The sequence below is a fragment of the Rhincodon typus genome, chromosome 31 (assembly GCF_021869965.1).
Source record: "Rhincodon typus isolate 14 chromosome 31, sRhiTyp1.1, whole genome shotgun sequence".
Lineage (NCBI taxonomy): Eukaryota > Metazoa > Chordata > Chondrichthyes > Orectolobiformes > Rhincodontidae > Rhincodon > Rhincodon typus.
Genome location: NC_063362.1, coordinates 4,766,804 through 4,786,305, shown reverse-complemented (window position 1 = coordinate 4,786,305; position 19,502 = coordinate 4,766,804). Strand labels below are relative to the sequence as shown.

Here is a 19,502-nt window from a genome sequence, read left to right as displayed (position 1 = left end):
GGACCTTCTGTCAGAACAGGTTTCTGGGTGACCTTGAGTAAAGCAGTTTACATTTGGAAGTTCTTTTGGTTCAGAGCAGTGACCAAAAAGGAGACATTTGTTCCCTCAACTTGAGCCCTACTTTGGAAATCGGTACATGATAAATTTATTACTTTCAAGTAATTATTTTGAGTGTGTATTAGAATTCAGGGTGAAGATAATTATACAAGTCCTGTTTGCTCGTTGATTCAGGTAGTGTTTCACACATTTTAGATATTCAACTACTACATACTAAATATTTATTTAACACTCCTTGAAAATATCAAAAGCAGATGTAATTGAGCGGTAGACCCCACCAGGAATTTTTTCTAAACAAATAAAGACAGTACTTTCATTCCTCCTTACCTGCAGCGTAAACAGTGAAGCCAAAAGCCATCTTCTTCATTCCCTGTATCTATGTATTTGTCTCTTGTTTGTCTGATATGCAATACTTGAAATGAACCAGCAGTTCTCAAGTCCTTTCATTGTAAATTATTGACTCATTGATGCCATTTAACACCAGCACAGCTCCAATATATTTTTGCTTGGAGCATTCGGCTAGGAGGTTTTTTAGGGCTCCTTTGATTGAGTGATGGTGTTCCTACCTCTGAGCCAAGAGGTCTGGGTTCATGTCCTACCTGCTCCAGAGATGTGTCACAACATCTGTGAACAGGTGGAAATTGGGAAAATATCTTTGGTTGGGATATGTCATTCCTGGCACTGAAGGAGGCTATTTGGCCCATTGGGTTCTTGCACAAGGCCAGCTCTTGGTCATAGCTGGCACCTCAAAGTACAGCAAACTTTGATTAAATTGGCAAAAATTATGCACCTGAAATACTAGATGTTTACTGTATTATTGTGATCGCTGTGATGTCAGAGTGTTCAAGAATATGAGTGAGAAGGGTCTCTGCTGCTAAGTTTCATTTAAGTTATTATTTAAGTAATTCATGCTGTAAATAAAGTATAATATTGATGTGTACATCCCCTGCATTGTCTTTCTATTACTTAGTGAGTGTTTTTACATTAATTATGTGGAACTCTTAATCAACTGAATATTTGCTCACTCCTAGTCCCATAGGTGCTGGTTAATAAAAGGTTTGCCATATGTATCGGTGGCTTTTTACATCTGTTTTTACCTAGTCTGGTGTGGATTGTTCACCATTTGACATTTATTTTTTCTACTTCCTACATATATTGAACTGTAAAATCAGCCGTGGCAAATGCCATGATTCACCAGAATGTTACAGCGAAGAACGAGGCCATTCAGCCTGCTGTGACTGTTTTGGTCATCTTCAAGCACAGCTCAGCCTGTCCCAAACCTTTGTGTTTTCCCTGTCACCCTGGATAGATTTCCTTGTGACAAATGAGCACAGGTGTTTCCTTTGAAAATGTTTTTGTTTGCGTCCAGCTGCGTAACCTGTTGTGTTCTTTCGAAGGTTGAGCGGACACGCCATCTCCTGTTACTGCGTGAGAAACTCAGCGAGGCGACTTCAAAGTCTCTCTGCGACTCCATCTCCCCGAGTATGAGCAGTGGCACGCTCAGCACCTCGACCAGCATTTCCTCGCAGATATCAACCACAACGTTCGAGAGCGCTGTCACGCCCAGTGAGAGCAGTGGGTACGACTCTGCAGACATTCAGAGCCTTGTCGATCGAGAGAAGGAGCTGGCCAGCAAGGTATTGCAGAGTGGGGCACAGCTGACAGGAGTTGCTCATTGTGGGGTCTATGTGCTGTGGCTAAAGAATGCTTGTTCATTATACAAAGTCACAAAAGATTGATGCTTTGGTTTAGAACTTCAGTATAAGTTTGGGTGCTTGATCCAGAGGACAAACTTGGAACTTTCTTTTAGTGGCAGTTACCTTTAGAAGAAATCTTGTTTGCCTGCTTCTCTTCAAGAAAGTTGTATTGAATTGTAATAATTGAACAGCCGCTGCATTTATTTGGACCATGAGTGACAATTTCTTTCTGCTCAGAAGTGATAGTTTGTGAATTAACTGCCAGCATTTTATTAATTCCCTTGGGCACCTCCCAAAAAATTCCTAAATTCTTTTTGTGTAGATACAGTCTTGGCTCCCCACACAGCATGTTCATCAGTCTGCCTTACTGTTTGTAGAAAAGCAGAGGACAGTGGCCAAACGCATCCTAGCCAACCCAGGAAATTGGAAAGGCAATCAACCTGGTTATTCTGGTATATCCTGTGCTGCCCAGTTACAGTGACTTTTGGTGCAGTCCTGAGAGCGAATGATTTTGCTGCTGTATGAATTGGAAAGAAAACAGTAAAGCACTTTTTTTTTGTTTTAAATGAAACACTCAGCACTTTTCTTTGCAGTAAACCAAGTTTATGTGTCAAAATGGAACAATTAGCAAGGCCAATATATTCAGACAGTTTGTTGAATGTCTTCTGGATCTATGGTCCAAATAATGAGGTGACGAAACTGCCAAATGGGTGCCTGAAACATCAATCAACAGGGCACTATCTCGACCTGCTTTCTGTGAATCATTGAATCTAACGTAAGGAAACCTTATGGTCCATAATACTAGTGCTAGCCCTTTGAAAGACAAGCTGTCCCATTAATTCAACCATTCCATTTCTCGTAGCCCTGCAAAACTTTCCTCTTCAAATTCTGTGCCCAGTTCCTTTGTTTTAAATCACAATGTTCTTTTCATCTCTTCTTGAGCTTGTTTGCCAATTCTCCCAGTTTCGTTCCCTAGAAACAACAATTGTGGATTTATTCAACCTAGCTGGTCTCCAGGATAAAGTTTTTCTGAAAGTGAATACCATTACAACTGAAGTAATCTCTATAGCTGCTGCTTTATTCTCAGTGCAAATTTGGAGAAGCTAAATTAGTAATCTAAATCAAATATTTCACGTACGTTAGCATTTTTGTGAAACCTGCTTCGTGTTTATTGGCCTCTCTGATCTATTTCTTGCCTGGTCATCATGTCTTTAATGTGCAATAATCTTTTTGTTTCAGTGCTTACGACTTCTAATGCATACCTTTAATAAAGAATTCAACCCTGTCTGCAGCAGCATCAGTGACGGCAAGGTAAATACAAACGTTCTTCACAAAGAACCGTTTTAAGACACCCTGAAGATGCTACAGACCAGTTTATGTTGATTTTTAGTAGACCACAAGTTATGTACATCTGAAACGGGGCAGCATGGTGGCTCAGTGGTTAGCACTGCCACTTCACAGCACCTGGGACCAAGGTTTGATTCCACCCTCTGGCGACTGTCTGTGTGGAGTTTGCACGTTCTCCCTGTGTCTGTGTGGGTTTTCTCCCGCAGTCCAAAGATGTCCAGGTTAGAGTGGATTGGCCATGCTCACTGGCTCATAATGTGCAGGACTGTGAAGGCTAGGTGGGTTAGCCATTGGAAATGCAGGGTTACCAGATAGGGTAGTGGGGTTGGGTCTGGGTGGGATGCTCTTCGGAGGATTGGTGTGGACTCGATGGGCCAAATGGCCTGCTTCCACACTGTAGTGATTCTATGATTCTAAGTAATCACAGGAGGTTATAGTACACTGTGTAGGTTTGCAAGCATTAATGCAAGGTTCTCGTGCAAAAGCTTGCCCGTTTGAAGGGCACCCTGACTAATTGCAAAAGACTTGGCCAGTTTTTGAAAGAAAAACTATGCTGTAATTGCCAAAAGTGTATTTCATAAAGGTGAAAGAAATAGGAATAACTTAACAGGTAAGATTAAAGAAAAAGGTAAAACAGCTACCACAGTCTGATATCAGACAGAAATCTTGCTGAACAGATCTGTAGTACAGAGGGGGTTGTGTTAAGGGCCTGGATGGCTGTTTGCAATGCAGAGTGATCCACAGCGTGGGCTCGGTTCCCACCCTGGCTAAGGTTACCATGAAGGGCTGTTCTTAATTTCTCCTCTTGCTTGAGGTGTCGTGACCCTCAGGTTAAACCATTTGTGTCTCTGTAATGACAGCGGACCCCAATGGTCTGGTAAAACTAGGGTGACTTTACCTTTTGGGGAGGAATACAAGTTTCAATATTTCTGCTTTGTGCTACAGTATTCTGATGGACTTGTATCAAATCCATAAAGATTCTTTTTATATTATTGTTATCTAAAGTAATATACAATTTGTTTCCTTCCAAAAACTGCCCAAACATTAACCATCAGACCTGGATAGGATCTCTTAATATTGAGCACCTAAAATTGATATATTGTGCTCTTAAATAAACGATCTCATTGGGAAAAAGCCTTGCTTGTGTTGTATTGTAACCCACTGGAAAATGCATTCAAAAGTCCTTTCTACAGATGGATTCGGTGTCAGGCTTCTTGGTATATCTGTTAGGAAATATCGTTTTGCAGATGTGATGTTATTTTCAAAGAGTATTCTTTGGCAATTTAGGAGAAAGCAGCTGTTGTTTTGACAATTGTATATTTGTCGTTCAGCAAACCAATCCTAATACTTTGAGATCATTTTAAAATAAGCCATCAACTCTTGAAATTGTAATTCCTCTGAAATAGCTGTGCACTGTGATTATACCACACAAAATACTACTTTGACATCTTAAATTGTTTCAAGGTAAGTTAAAATGAGTTTGTTCTTGTTTTGGTAAAGTCAGACGTGGATTTCTAAATACTCCATGTTTCAGCTTTCAGATGTGAACTCTCCGATTGGCCGTGATGCTTCTGTGTCCAGTTTTAGCAGCACCACGCTCACTCCTTCTTCCACCTGCCCATCACTTTCAGACTCCCGGTGTAACTCAGTGGATCAGAAGTAAGTCTGCAGTTGAGGATTTTTTGTGCTAATCAACTTTGAAAGATGCGGAGTGAAAAATAGAATAGTTTCCACCTTGTTGAACTGTTTGAATGATACTGCAAAGAGAGGGAGAAGAGAGCACAGAAAAGAAAACCCTGCAGCAGTACGCATTAATCTCAAACTTAAAAGACTGCCTCCCTCACCTTTACATATGGCTGCTGTGTCACATCATATTATAAGCAATTTTAAACTGTCCCTTTCATTGCACAGAATTGGGTTGACAGTATAGAAGTTAGTTTGAGAATCCTTGGAGCCATTAGTGAAAGAACTGAAACCAACTTCCCAAGTTCCTAGTGGGTTTCCCCTTTTCTCCTCTCTCTCTGTAAACAGCTTCCGGTATCACCGTAAATGCAGTTTGCTACTTTGGAGGTTTGGCCTACATTCAAAGAAGGGAGCACCTTGGTCACATTACAATTCAAAAGCTCAGCCCATTCATTATACCCTGTTGTTTCTAATAAGTTACAGAATTGCCTTTTCTACCCTCGGTCACTCAACCTCTGTCTTTTTGACTCCTTTCTGCCTAGATGCAAAGCCCATCTTTGGGTGAGCTGTCTGCCATTCCTAAACATTCATGAATTAGGCCTCATCGCCTTGTTGGAGATGTCAGTGTTCCAGGGCCATGTAACACAAAGATGTCAAACCTAATTGGACCATTTCTCTTCAACACAACTTGGATCCCTAAATTACTTTTTGTAATCTATTCTAACTTCTTAATGAAATCTTCAATAGTGAAGACCTGAGAGGTAATGAAGCACCAATGATTCTGATCCTGGTCAATGCTGGTTTTGTTGATTCACCACTTGTGAAGAACTTCCATTCTTGTATGGCTATTTCAAACTCTGTTTCCCCACAGCATGGAACAGTTAATCTCCACAATGCCATGGGGGCATCTTTAATTGAGTATTTCAGGCCTTGCTTCCATGGAGTTCTGAGGAAGAGTCCTGTCAAACACATGTTTCTCTCTCCACAGAATGTTGCATGATCTGCTGAAATCCTCCATTTTCTATTTTTATTTCTTGCTTCTATGTAACCGGAGACTGTGTTCGTATTTCAGGACTCCAGAGGCCAACTCAAGATCCTCTAGTCCATGCGTGGAGTTTGACGGCTTCCCCATGGTTTCTCGAGTTGAAACATCGTACCTTGCCAGAGCGGGGAAGAATGAATTTTTAAACCTGCTTCCTAACATTGAGGAGATCAGGACTGGGTAAGAGGTTCTGGCTAGATTCTCCAATTTATTTGCTCCAACCTATTTCCAAGTTACAAGCACTCTGTAAATGTTACACCAGTTGCATATGACCTTTTTGTGTATGATTCTTTTCATATGCTGAAGTCCTGTGGTGTCGAAGAAAGGGTATCTGCATTTCATGGAACCGCAGTCTAATTCTTGGGTGAAGCATTACGTTGCAATTCGCCGTCCATACGTGTTTATCTACAACAGTGATAAGGACCCCATGGAAAGAGGCATTCTGAATCTGTCCACAGCCCAGGTGGAATACAGTGAGGATCAGCAGGCTATGCTAAAGGTTGTTATATTGCTTACATATGTTTTCACCAGCAAAGAACAAGGCATTTGTTACAGCATAATGTTTCTAATCCGTTATCAGGCAGCCCAAATCACTAAGATCCATGAACCACACCCAGGATTGAATACAGAAACGTAGAGAATAGTGCAGGATTAGGATCTTCGAGCCTTCTCCACCATTCAATACAATCACGGCTGATCGTCCAACTCAGTCCCCTGTTTCCCCTTTCTCCCCGTACCCTTTGATCCTTTTAGCCCCAAGAATTATATCTCCCTCCTTAAGAATATTTAATATTTTGGCCTGAACCACTTTCAGTGGCGGAGAATTCTGCAGGCTCCCCACTCTCTGGGTGAAGAAGTTTCTCCTCATCTCAGTCCTAAATGGCCTGCCCTGTATCCTTAAACTGTGACCCCTGGTTCAGGACTCCCCAGTCAACAGGAACATTCTTCCTGCATTTACCCTGTCTGGTCTTGTTAGAATTTTGTAGGTTCCTGAGATCACCCCTCATTCTTCTAAACTCCAGTGAATATAGTCCCGACCAATCCAGTCTCTCACGATACATCAGTCCTACCATCCCAGGAATCAATCCCATAAACCTTCACCGTGAGTTCATAATTAATTCTAAGAGAATGCTGGCTGCTAGATTTCTGGGACGCCCTTCTCACGTACTCTGGTAATCTAGTGCTCCTCATGTGCCATTTCTTCTTCTTCCATAATCTCACTTCACAACAATAATTAGTGTTTAGATTCTACAGCTATGCAAGATGTTTCAAGTAAAACAACTTGAACACTTCCACCAAGCTGCAGTTTGTAAAGACAGGTGTAAAAATGTAACAAGGGCATACAGATAGGGAATGATCCGTGTTCCGAGCTAGTTGATCTTGGCTATAGTACCAACAGTCTGTGGTCTAGGAACGCCAAATTCAGATTGCTACCCAATGACACATGCTGGGAAGTGCATTTGGATGGATGTCGGATCAGAGCAGGGTCAGCTTGTTATGCTGCCAGAATCAAATCCTCTGCTACACCATCAAGGCCCATAGCTGAAGGTGGCCCATAGCTGAATGCAGCCCTTGCCTGTGGGATTATACCTTGGTAAAAGTTAAGTACCTTCTGCAGTGAAATAGAAATGGTCAAAATTGACAGAAAATGCAGTATTAACTATTACATGGTGGGTTGGGTCGTAACAATCTTCTGCCATGGTTAAAAGTTAAAAGAGCTACAAACTTTGGCTTCGACATCCCCAGTAAATAACCTTTTGTTTTTGTGTTGTGCAGACATCAAACACATTTGCAGTGTGCACAAAACATCGCGGAATACTTCTGCAAGCAAACAACGACAAAGATATGTATGATTGGTTGTATGCTTTCAATCCACTGTTGGCTGGTTCAATCAGGTAAACAATTTATTTATATTTCAGTAAAACTTGCCCTCGTTCTTATTCTTACCCTAAATATCCTGGTTTCTCTATCCCATCATTAAAAGCAAATCAAGTGAACACATTTTCAATTTAATTGGTAAATGATACTTGGGAGGTAGTATAATCAAGTCAAATTAATAACCAGCTGTTTTGCTGCTGCTTGGTAATCTTATGGTGCAGTGGTAGTGTCCCTACCCCTGGACTGGGAAGTCTGAGTTCAGGTCCCACCTACTCCAGAGGTGTGTAATAACCACGTTGGACAGGTTGATTGGAAAAATAGGTTAAATAAAATAATTTTGCCAAAGTATTATAACATGAGTTCTGAATTCTCTCTCCATTCTACACTGCGTGTGACATGAGAGCCATGATGCTGAAGTTGATAATGTCACATTGCCACAGGAAAAGCATTCTTGTAAATGTCACCAAAAATACAAACCTGGTTTGATCTACTTTGTGATTAAAGAGAGATTAAAAATTCCAATACAGTACTTTTCAATTATTTCTTTCAGCCATGTCATTTACTTTTACTTTTTTTGGATAATTGCATGCTCTCAGATTTCCAGACACTGCTTTGGAACTCCCTCCCTAAATCTCTCCAAACCTCTTCCTTTCTCCTTTAAAGCCATCTGTTTGATCAGAAATGCACATACCCATTAGCAGGGGCCTGTTCTCTGCAGGATCAAGGATCTATGCAGGCTTTGGGCCTGTTTTGAATTAAACAAAAGCCTCCAGGTTAGATTCCTGGTGCGTTTGCCGTGGTGACATTTTGACCAGTCAGTGTTCACTTGCCAAATAATCAGCACTCTGCTCCCAGCACTCTTTGAAATTTGGCATTCTTGTCACTGACCTGAAGAGTGCAAGATGAAAGTCTCTTTTTTTTTCAGCAATGCTGAATTTTGTACTCCTTATTGATGAATCTTTATTTGAGGAGCTGGTGGAAATGTTGCTCGGCTAGGCATCCAGAGACCCAAGCTAGTGCTGGTGGAACTTAAAATCAATAAATAAATCTGGAAGTATAAAGCTGATCTCTGTGATGGTGATTGTGAAGCTGTTACTGATTGGTGTAAACAACCATCTGGTTCACTAATGGCCTTTTAGGGAAGGAAATCTGATGTCCTTACCCTATTTGGCATACATGTGAGTCCAGACTCTCAGCAGTGTGGTTGACTCTGACTGACTGAGTGAGTTACTCAGTTCAAGGGCAACTAGGGATGGGAAACAAGTGTTGAACTTGTCAGTGATACTCCTATTCCATGAAAGAATAAAAAAAAGTCATTCATAATGATATCATGCTTCATTTTTTGTGCATAGTTTATTATTTAAAACATATTTGGCTTGTTCTGATATTTGTTTACTGCTCCTGTGGTACACTGTGGGTGGTTTATAACTACGTAGTATTTTTATAATGATATAGATTGATGTTTTCACAAATTCATGCCCTCTTTTCAAATTTTGTTTTTGCTTTCTTTAGGTCAAAACTTGCTAGGAGACGTTCAAGGCAACAAATGATGTAAAAGAATATCTTTCACCGAAGGCAAGAAATGAAGTAACAATTCTGACTTGCCTTACCACCATAGAAGAGTTGCTCTTAACCTTTTGTGATTCTTGACGGTTTCTCACGTACACATGGCTTAACACTCTCTCTAAGCACCTTTTCTTTTCCTAGTTACCAAAATACTGCTGTTTCTTTACATCCATTCCAGATCTCGTAGAAGCATGTTGTAAAATAGTTGTGTGTGCACGATTCTCAACACTTTTTTCCATTCCTGCTTTCTTCTTGTGTCTGTAGGATGTCCTTGTCTGTGTTTCCAGTCAAACTGTATCCTTTAATTTGCAAACCATGGGGTAATTGCAACTGGCCCTTGGGCCCAGTAGCTGCAAGATAAGGTGGAAAAGAGAAGTTCAGGCTCTTCCTCCAATAGGTGACAGGCTAGGTACCTTCAGGAATACATTATGTTCTGGAATATCACGTGTGGTGATCTCCAGCATTCTAGAACGTCACAGCTGCCAGGCCATTTTAGACTGAACGTTTTTGTTGATTGCAGCAGTTGCAGACTTTGCTAGATTGTTAAGTGTGGATTGGTGACATTAGGGTGAAGCCCCACTCTGAGGAAGTGCAGTCCTACTACATAGTAGGAAAACTAGTTGATCTTGAAAGCTGACCCGCTCACAGTAGTAGATTAATTAGTAGCAAGAAGACAATAGCCTGACTTTGCTGCTATTGTAAACACACACTGCAATGGTTGGGCCGTCTCTTTTCCTATATCTGTCTATCTTCTACGTGCATGCATATCCAGAAGGCTACATCTGCCCGAGGTTGTTCCTCCTCACCTTGGTGAAAAGCAGATAATAGCAGACGTTTGCAAATTGCTTTCCAGACTTCCAACAATGCACATGTTACTCACTTGCAAGCGACAGAGCAAGATACCTAAATACTTTCTTGCAGTATAATCATCATTAATCAGCATCAGTATCCTAGAAAACTGACTCAAGGTCAAGTAATTCTACGTCACTGCTGTGCAGATGGAGAGCTCAAAGTACTCTACAAATCCTGCACCATGCTGTATTCTTGAATATGACCACTTGCATTAGAAATAAATTTGCCGACTAATCCTTTTATGCTGTGATCAGGCACTTGCTGACACTTTTTAATTGCTGGCCTCTAACCACCAGATAATCTGCAGCTAAAGTTGCAATCTCAAAACAAGGTGCAATTTAGAAAGTAGCAAAAGATTAATAAGACTCTGTTAAAGTTGTGGACCAGTATTCACACTTGTGACTGTACCAGTGAATTTACTGCAGCATTTAAGGTACAGATGTTGAGGCAATCCCCTCAACATCTCATCATGAGATCATCTGTAGCATATTTCAGTCTCGACTATTAGCCAAGTGTAAATTTGGCACAAGGGACTAGGATTTCATTCCTTGTTATTCCTCTGAATGATTTTCAGTTTTTGCAATCCATTTTGTATCTTGACTGTCACCAATGCATCCCTAAAAGGGTGACTGCTAAAACATCCTTTGCCAAATGCTTTGTCCCTTCCACCAAACAAGGTATATAACACAGGCTGACTGCAGCCCTGTTTACAGACAATTGCATGTCAGTATTTCTCAGTAGTTTTGAGTTGAAGATGTCAACCGATAGCCAAAATAAATTACACAAATTTGTATAACTGTAGGATGATTAGATTCTGTGGAGGGAAAACACCGTAGAACATGATGACATGCAAACTATTTATTAGAAAAAAGTTAACATGTTTAGGATATGATTGGCAATCACTTAGCATTTTGCCAGACTTGGATTATAGGAAAAACAGTCAATAGTGTTATCCTTGATCTGTTCCATCTGGCCCAACAGGATAATATAGGCTTCCCTGGGCATCTCCAAAGACCATTGTTCATTATAGGGCTTTTCCCTTCTAGTTGTTTACATGTTGCTGCAGAGGAAACATGTACTTCTAATGCATTGTAGCTGCATTCTAATGTGTGTCATGAAAACACTTTTCCACTAATACTGAACAAAAATGGAGTATAATCGTACAATGCACATAGACCTTGCATGGTCACATGCAGTAGTAATTATATCACATTTAGCCAACCAGCACAGGCAACTTAGCATTGCTACAGATTTATTTTTACAGTATATATGCACTTTTTTCTTATCAATAACTGTTGACCATGATCTGCAGAAGTAGAGCTTGATCAAAAGGGATCCTAATGGAGGTTATCTACTGGATATTCTTGCAGTTTGTCCACTGAATGGTTACCAGGAAACTTTAAGCTACTTTATGTGCTAATCAGTGCTTATGTGTGAAGTGGTGATACATGGGATATTAATAATATAATGGGATAGAGAAACATATTGCTTGAATTGTTTACAACAGGAGTTACCAGAATGTAAGCTGCCTTGGCACATCAAAAGTAAGAATTTCTCTGGTAATATTTGATTAGTGTACTGTTTACAATTTTGTTTTATTGCCGAAGGAATTGTGCTCTGAAATGAGAGGGGAAAAATCTAATCTTTGCTTTGAACAACTGAAGTCAAACAAATTAAACAGCAGAAATCAGAGTTTCTATCTTTTGTAAACATCCTATTTCCTAAATTCATAACATCATTTGTTCTGTCCTCACCAGATTTTTGTTTCAAAATTAAATTTGTACAAAAGGATCCAAGTGCTTTTGAAAGGAACATTGAAACGTGCTGCAGATTTTAAAGTAAATGCATGCCATTTGTACATGAGGTTTTTCTAATTTGAGTCTATAAACTTGTATTTCATCTCATGCTTTCGTAATATAGAATTGAATGGAATTGGATATAACCACAAACCTAGGAAATCAAATAACAAACCACACTGATCAAATACATAGATTCTTCTGGATAAAACTGTTGATGATTAATATATTTTATTCTTCCGTGTATTTTTAAAAATGTTAGCTTAAGAGAAAGACATTTTAAAGAATGGAGGTTTGACTGGGGCTAGCAAACCTACAGATCATGGCCTGCACTGACGTGATAGTGGAAGTACCCAAGACTGATTAAATGTATAAGTTCGTAGCATTAAGAGTCCAGTGTTTTAGGTTACAAGCATATGGTATGCATAATGTAGGCAATCACACTACAGATTATTTATTGTTAATGGACTATATAGTATAGTATTTTTGCTAAAACCTAATTTGGTTATATTTTATCATGTGAATGGAATTAAACTATATTCAAGCTTTGGATCAGTTTTGTTATTAAATTTCTGAAGTATGAAAGCTGAAGCTAAATTAAAAGCTGGTAGTTTTTCCTGAGTCAGTATGTGACTTCCAACATCTGAAGAACCTACCATTATTTATTACTGGCAATTGTAATGAAGTTTGAAGGTACAGTCTTTAGCAACGAAAGTGAATGTATGTTGTATTGCAATAAGTCAGGTTAAAAAAGTATACTTGGTGGAACCACTATGTGCCTGAAGTCAGCCAACTTGCAGAGCACATGATGGGATGCATCATGCCAGAGGCCAGGCAACCTCTAGAGCATGGATAATATGAAAAGTATTTGTTTGATTGGATTGAATATGGTTTATATTAGTCAGCTAATGTTTCAATGTCTGAAAAATAAGACTAGTCATTTTATCCACCAGATATTTTGAAATCATTACAGTGTATTTAAACTGGCTACCGGATAGTCTGAATAGTCCCATATCCTTAGATGAAGTTATGAATGAAGGATGCTGTGGAAGTAAGCTCAATGTCTTTACTTTCCACATTGGATACCAAGTTCACACATCTTGCACTTTTAACATAATGTTTCCAGCTACTTCTCAATGTAAGCACTGTATACCTTTAAATCCCAAACTAATATTAGGCAAATCTCTTCTTCCGAACATCGTGAACTGTTTAGGATAAGGACTAATTGAATAATAGTTTCATTTAAAATATAAATTATAATCCGATGACTGAATTGATTCATTTTTAAAGTAACTATTTAAGTCTGAAAATATAGAAGAAGTAAAATCGATCATTTTCTAAAATCTTAAAGCCTTTTCAGGAGGCTGAAACAAATCTTAACGTATAAAACCACACAAAAACGTAATTAATTCTGCCTCGTGAGTTGGATGTCTCTACAATTAGAAATTATGTTCAAATTTTTATAAACTTTTTTTTTTGCTCATTAACTTACCTGGGTCGCCAAATTTATCAACCCATCAGTAAATCAGATTTGTCAAATGAAGGACACTGTTGTGACAGAGCATGATCAGAAATCACACGACACCAGGTTATAGTCCAACAGGTTTATTTGAAAACACAAGCTTTTGGAGCCCCAGTCCTGACTGAGGCTCCGAAAGTTTGAGATTTCAAATAACCTGGTGTCGTGTGATTTCTGACCTTGTCCACCCAAGTCCAACACCAGCACCTCCACAAAGTGATAGAGCATATTTAACAAAAATACTTGGCCTTTCATACGTGAAAGGAAATCGAGGTGGATGTGTGAATATCCGTTCACCTGACTAAGTCTAACACAGAACAGGCATTGTGAGAGTGCTTTATTACTGATGTGTTGAAGTCTGGTAAATGCAAGCACATGCATTTCATTATTGCCATTTTCCTAACTCTGACACAGTGAGCCCAGTTTCCACAAAGGCCAGTAATCTGTTCACTTGTTCAACGTACATCAAAGCAAAGATTCTGCCGATAGCCCCCTCTCATTTCTAGCTTTTTAGCTGGTGCATGATAAATGCACTATTTATTTTGTACAAATTGTTTGCAGTAAGTTGCACACCTTTTTAAGAAGTAATTTTTAGGAAAACATTGAAAATTGCTGTGGGTCATTGTGTAGGTTTTTTTCTTTGCTTAAGAGCCCTTACGCCAATACTGCACATTGAGATATAAAACATAGGGCCACTTTTATTTGAGAGAGACTGTACACCTCTTTAAAGAAGGTAAAGAGTTCACAGTAAAGTTGCGACATTTGAACAATTGGATTTTGTTTCTCAGAATTATCAAGGCTGCAAATTAGTATTGTACTCTGATTGTTCTTGGAGCATTTTGCATGAGAATTTGAAAATGGTAAAACTAATGGTCAAATCTACACCATGTTACATAATTTTATGCTGGGATTGAATTATTTTGTAAGTTTGATTGTATGAAGACCTTGTACATAAATTGAGTTATACCGTCTCCCTCAAACAATGAGTGCCATGGAAGGGAAAGATACCATAGCTGCTGTTCATAGATTTACTGAATGTGCTGGTAATCAGGAACTTACCTGTGTTTTTCTAATTTTAATTTTGTCTGTGGCTGGTCAACCACAATCCATTGTAGTTTAAAGATTGTTTTAGTTGGGAATCATTTATAGTGCTTCCTATCAACGCCAGGCCCTTCAGAGGAGTGCATCAACACTGTACATTATTTATTATATTTTGTCAGGGTGGCTACACATTCATAATTTTTATTTTGTAAATATGTGTTGAACCAAGCTTAAGGTATAAAGACTTAATGTAAATATTTCATTTATTTGTACTAATTATAATCCATTCGCTGTATAGCATAGATGTGTAATGCAGATAACTAACTGTGTATGGTAACCTGCACCACTGAACTGTTTAGTGAATGAGGTAACAATAAAGGTACAACCAGTGCAGAAGCAAAAGAAACATGTCGTCTTTTTATTGCTACTCCCTATAGGACTTTTTTAACGCGTTTGTGGGATGTGGTCGTCGCTGGCCGGGCCAGCATTTATTGCCCATCCCTAGTCACCCCTGAAAAAGTGGTGGTGAGCTACTGCCTTGAACCGCTACTGTTCATGTCCAGTGGGTTGACCCACAATGCCATTAGGGAGGGAATTTCAGGATTTTGACCCAGCAACAGTGAAGGAATGGTAATATATTTCCAAGTTCTGTAAGACAAAGTAGGACAGTAAGTATTTTCAAGTAATATTCATTTCAGTTGGTAAAATAAGTTACATTTACATTATGTTTGTATGATCCTTAAATTGTCGCTGTACGCTTCAAAACCAGCAGGTTACTTTTTGAAGTGTGTGGGACTGGAAAAGCACATACCAAAATCCCACAAACAGCTTAAAAAAAAAGGAAAAACCTCTTCCAGAGGTTTTAACTATTGATTGAAGAGTCTCTGGGTCAAAATCCTGGAATTCCCTCCCTGATGGTATTGTGGGTATATCTACACCAAATTGACTGCAGTGGTTCAAGAAGGCAGCTTGCCGTCAGCTTCTCAGCAATGGGTGGACAACAAATGCTGGTTCAAACAGCAACTCCCTCATCCCGTGAGCGAATTTGGATGATGCTTTCCAGATACTCTTGAGAACTGCTGCTCTTCCAAAAAACAAGCTGAGGGATTTTCTATTAACACCTGATGAACTTCCACTTAACACCTCACTTGAAAGATGGTGTTTTGGGCACTCCCTCTATCACACTGCTGCATCAGTTTACCTGATGACATAGGATCATAGAATCCCTACAGTGCAGAAAGAGGCCATTTTGTTCATCAAGTCTGCACTGACTCTCTGCAGAGCATCTCTCCCAGACCCACCGCAAACACCACACCCACCCCAACCCCCAAAAAGTTTCCTTGTAGCTCTGCATTTGTCATGGCTAATCCAACTAGACTGGAACCTATGGGGCAATTTTAGCATGGCCAATGCACCTAACCTGCACATCTCTGGACTGTAGGAGGAAACTGGAGCACCCGGAGGAAACCCACGCAGACACAAAGCGAACGTGCAAACTTCAAGTGCTCAATGTTACTTAAAAAATGGATTTTACAAGCACAGGTGATGTTTAATGGCAGTTTAATTGTAGTGGCACATGGACCTAGATATTGTTCCAGAATGATTCACAACACCTGTAACTAGATTCAAGAATTTCATAAATTGACAGTGTGCCATATCCTTGCCAATTTTGAAATTATTCAATATAGTGTACAAGCTTAATTCTGTTTGGATCAGTTTGATCCACTAATGCCTTTTCCTTTCATCATAATTGTGTTTTAAGCTCTACTTTAAAAATGAAACACACAAGTTAGTCCATTGTAATACTGAGATGATAGAGTGGCCGGAGATATCATTTGGATGAGGATTACCTATTTTGGTAGACATTGCAGATTTTAAACAGTAATTATTCAAAGAATAAGAAGTCCTCATGGTCAATGTTCTTTCAAGCAGCATCACTAAATAGAAATGGATTAACTGGGCCAGAAGAAAAACAGATTGCTGGAGAAACATAGCAGATCTGGCACCACCTGTGGAGAGAGAAACAGACAGAGTTAATGCTTCAGATTGGCCTTTCAGGTTTGCAGGGCACTAATTTCAAAATTGTTAGTAGAATATTGATGAGTGAAATACCTGTCACATTTGTGCACAATATATTGTAGTTGCAAGTAACTAATTGTACTAGAAGCACTTAAGACATTCAAATGCTATTTAAATATTGTTCTACCTTTCTCGTTGGTAGACTTCAAGGACCAGAGGTGTCAGTGATCTTTATGGAGATTCTAGATGAGAGCAGTCTTGCCTGTTGGTCTTTTGGTACATGGACTCTGAGATCTACAGCTCAGATAAAGACCCATCACATACACACTGATCAAAACCAAGTACTTAACTCTTCTAATGACATTTTCCAGTACTTAGTCCATAGTCTTGTGTACCTTGGCATCACAAATTCACATCTATATACTTAGAAGTTATGAAAGTTTCTGTCTCTACCACCCTTACAGGCAGTGAGTTCCATATTCCCACTAGCCACTGGGTGAAAACATTTTCCTCATATCTGTAAGTCTTCTGCCCATTACTTTACATCTGTGGCTCCAAGTCATTGATCTTTCCACCAAGAGCAAACGTTTCTTCTTGTCTACCTTCTCTATGCCCCTCAGTTATACATCTCAATCATGTACCCTTTCAATCTCTTCTGCTCTAAGGAAAACAACCCCAGCCTGTCCAATCTTTCTTCATAACTGAAACTGCACAGCCAAGGCAACATCCTGGTAAATCTCTTCTGCATCCTCTCCAGTGCAATCACATCACTCCTATAACGTGGATTCCAGAACTGCACATAAGGCTGCTGGACTTGAAGGAAACACAGAGATTCGATGTCTTCCAACGTTCCAGCTCGGTCACTGAAAACAGATAAGGTCCTTGAGCTTGTGGACAGAGATGAGATCATCATCCAGGCTGCTATGTCCATGTGTATTGCAGAGTGAAACTAGGGTTCCCCACTTCAATGATCAGTCAATTTGAATAAACGTGATTTTGCACATAACTGGTGAAATGACCATTCACAGTGCGCATTTGAACAATTACATTGGAATGAAGGTATTTGTATGAATGTAAGTTTGTTTGTCAAAGGAACAGCAACCCGAGTGGGGGTTCAGATGAGGGAGATACTCAGCTGGTTTTGGAAGATAGAACATTAGTAAAAGATGAAGGCCACAGAATGAAATGCCATCATCAAATAGTCAAAGTATGGAAAAATGTTAAAAGGCACAAAAATGTCACAGGTAGCATTCATAGTAAGGTACGTGAATTAATGGCACAAACAGAAGCAAATGGTGATGATAGAATTTATCATTACAGATATGTGTCTGCAGAGTGACCAAGGTTGGGAAATTGAATATTCATCATTGAGAACAGGTAGGAAAAGGAGAGGAGCAGTGCTGACGATAAAGGTTGGGCTTGGTACAATAGTGAGGGAATCTTGGATCAGATGAACAAGTTGTAGAATCTGTTTAGGTGGAGCTAAGCAAGGGCAGCAAACATTGATTACCTATAGACAAATCCTACCAAACAGTAATGATAATGCAGAACGTGGTATAAATCAGAATTAGAGCTACAGGTAACCAGGGTAATGCAGCAATTATGAGTGACTTCAAAGTACTTGTAGTCTGGGTAAATATAATAAATACCAATACTGTGGAAGATAACCATCTTGTAAACATTCTAGGAATTTATCTAGATCAGTGTGTTGAGGAACTGACTAGGGAAGAGGCTGCTTCAGATCTAGTATTATGCAAAGAGAAATGGCTAAGTAATACCTTGGCAAAATTCCTTGAGGGAAGAGTGACCATAACATAGTTTCAAATTTGATGAAAAATTCCACCATGTGGTGATGCAAGATGGCGCTGTCACCGGATGACTCCTTGCAAGCTACTACAGCAGATGTAAATCCCAATCCGATACTAGGTTCTTAAAGAAAACTATGATGGCATGGGGATCAAGCTGGCTGTGAAGCTATATTAAAAGTATGACACACAGGCAATTTCTAATATTTAAATAATTAACGAGATTTGCAAGAAATGTCTAATTCTTTTAAGACAAAAACTGAACCAAGAAAGTAAACCAACCATGATTAACAAAGGAAGTTAAATTATTGCATTATATCATAGGAAGAGACTTATACAGTCACGTTAAACAGTAAGCCTTAGGATTTGGCAAAGTTAGCAAAGGAGGACCAAGGAACTTATTAAGAAAGTGAAATTGAAATGTGAATATAAGCTAGCAAGAAACTTGAAAATGGAGTTTCTATATTATGTAAAATAGGGGGAAGGCGATGGCCTAGTGGTGGTATCGCTGGACTGTTAATCCAGAGACCGAGATAATGTTATGGGGACTCTGGTTCGAATCCCGCCATGGCAGATGGTGGAATTTGAATTCAATAAATATCTGGAAGTAAGAGTCTAATGATGACCATGAATCCATTGTCAATTGTCAGGAAAAGCCCATCTAGTTCAGTAATGTCCTCTAGGGAAGGAAACTGCCATCTTGAGCTGGTCTGGCCTACATGTGACTCCAGACCCACAGCAATGTGGTTGACTCTGGGCAATTAGGGATGGGCAATAAATGCAGCCTAGCTAATGACACCCTCATCCCATGAATGAATAAACAAAAAGGAAACAATTAGCAAAGACCAATGTGGATACCACACAGGCAGAGACAGCAATTTATCTTACAATGGCAATCCAGGAAACCACAGAGAATCTAAATAATTGCTTTGTGTCTATCTTCAGGGAGGAAGATGCAAGAAGTTTCCCAGAAATAATAGCTATCCAAAAGACTAGTGAGAAGAGGAACTAAAAAAACATTAGTTTTCTTTTTAGAAAAGGTAGTGCTGGTGAAATCCATGGGACTGAAAGTTAACAAATCTCTGGGACCCAATGATCTATGTCCCAGAATGTTTTAAAAAGTGTCTGTTGAAATTGTGGATGCATTGTTCATTATTTTTTCAAAGTTCTATAGATTTTGGAACAGACCCTGCAGACAGG

The 19,502-nt window shown here is 39.4% G+C and overlaps 1 protein-coding gene across 1 annotated transcript in view; it reads left to right on the top strand.

Annotated features, from left to right (window-relative positions):
* Positions 1 to 14,880, top strand: part of kif1b (kinesin family member 1B) — a 150,464-nt gene extending 135,584 nt beyond the window's left edge. The window contains exons 40-46 of the mRNA XM_048614861.1: positions 1,455 to 1,694; positions 2,994 to 3,065; positions 4,636 to 4,760; positions 5,857 to 6,006; positions 6,133 to 6,325; positions 7,603 to 7,721; positions 9,217 to 14,880. Coding sequence (XP_048470818.1) covers positions 1,455 to 1,694; positions 2,994 to 3,065; positions 4,636 to 4,760; positions 5,857 to 6,006; positions 6,133 to 6,325; positions 7,603 to 7,721; positions 9,217 to 9,259 — 942 coding nt within the window. The 3' untranslated portion in view covers positions 9,260 to 14,880. The remainder of the gene's footprint in view (positions 1 to 1,454; positions 1,695 to 2,993; positions 3,066 to 4,635; positions 4,761 to 5,856; positions 6,007 to 6,132; positions 6,326 to 7,602; positions 7,722 to 9,216) is intronic.
* Positions 14,881 to 19,502: the final 4,622 nt, after the last annotated feature.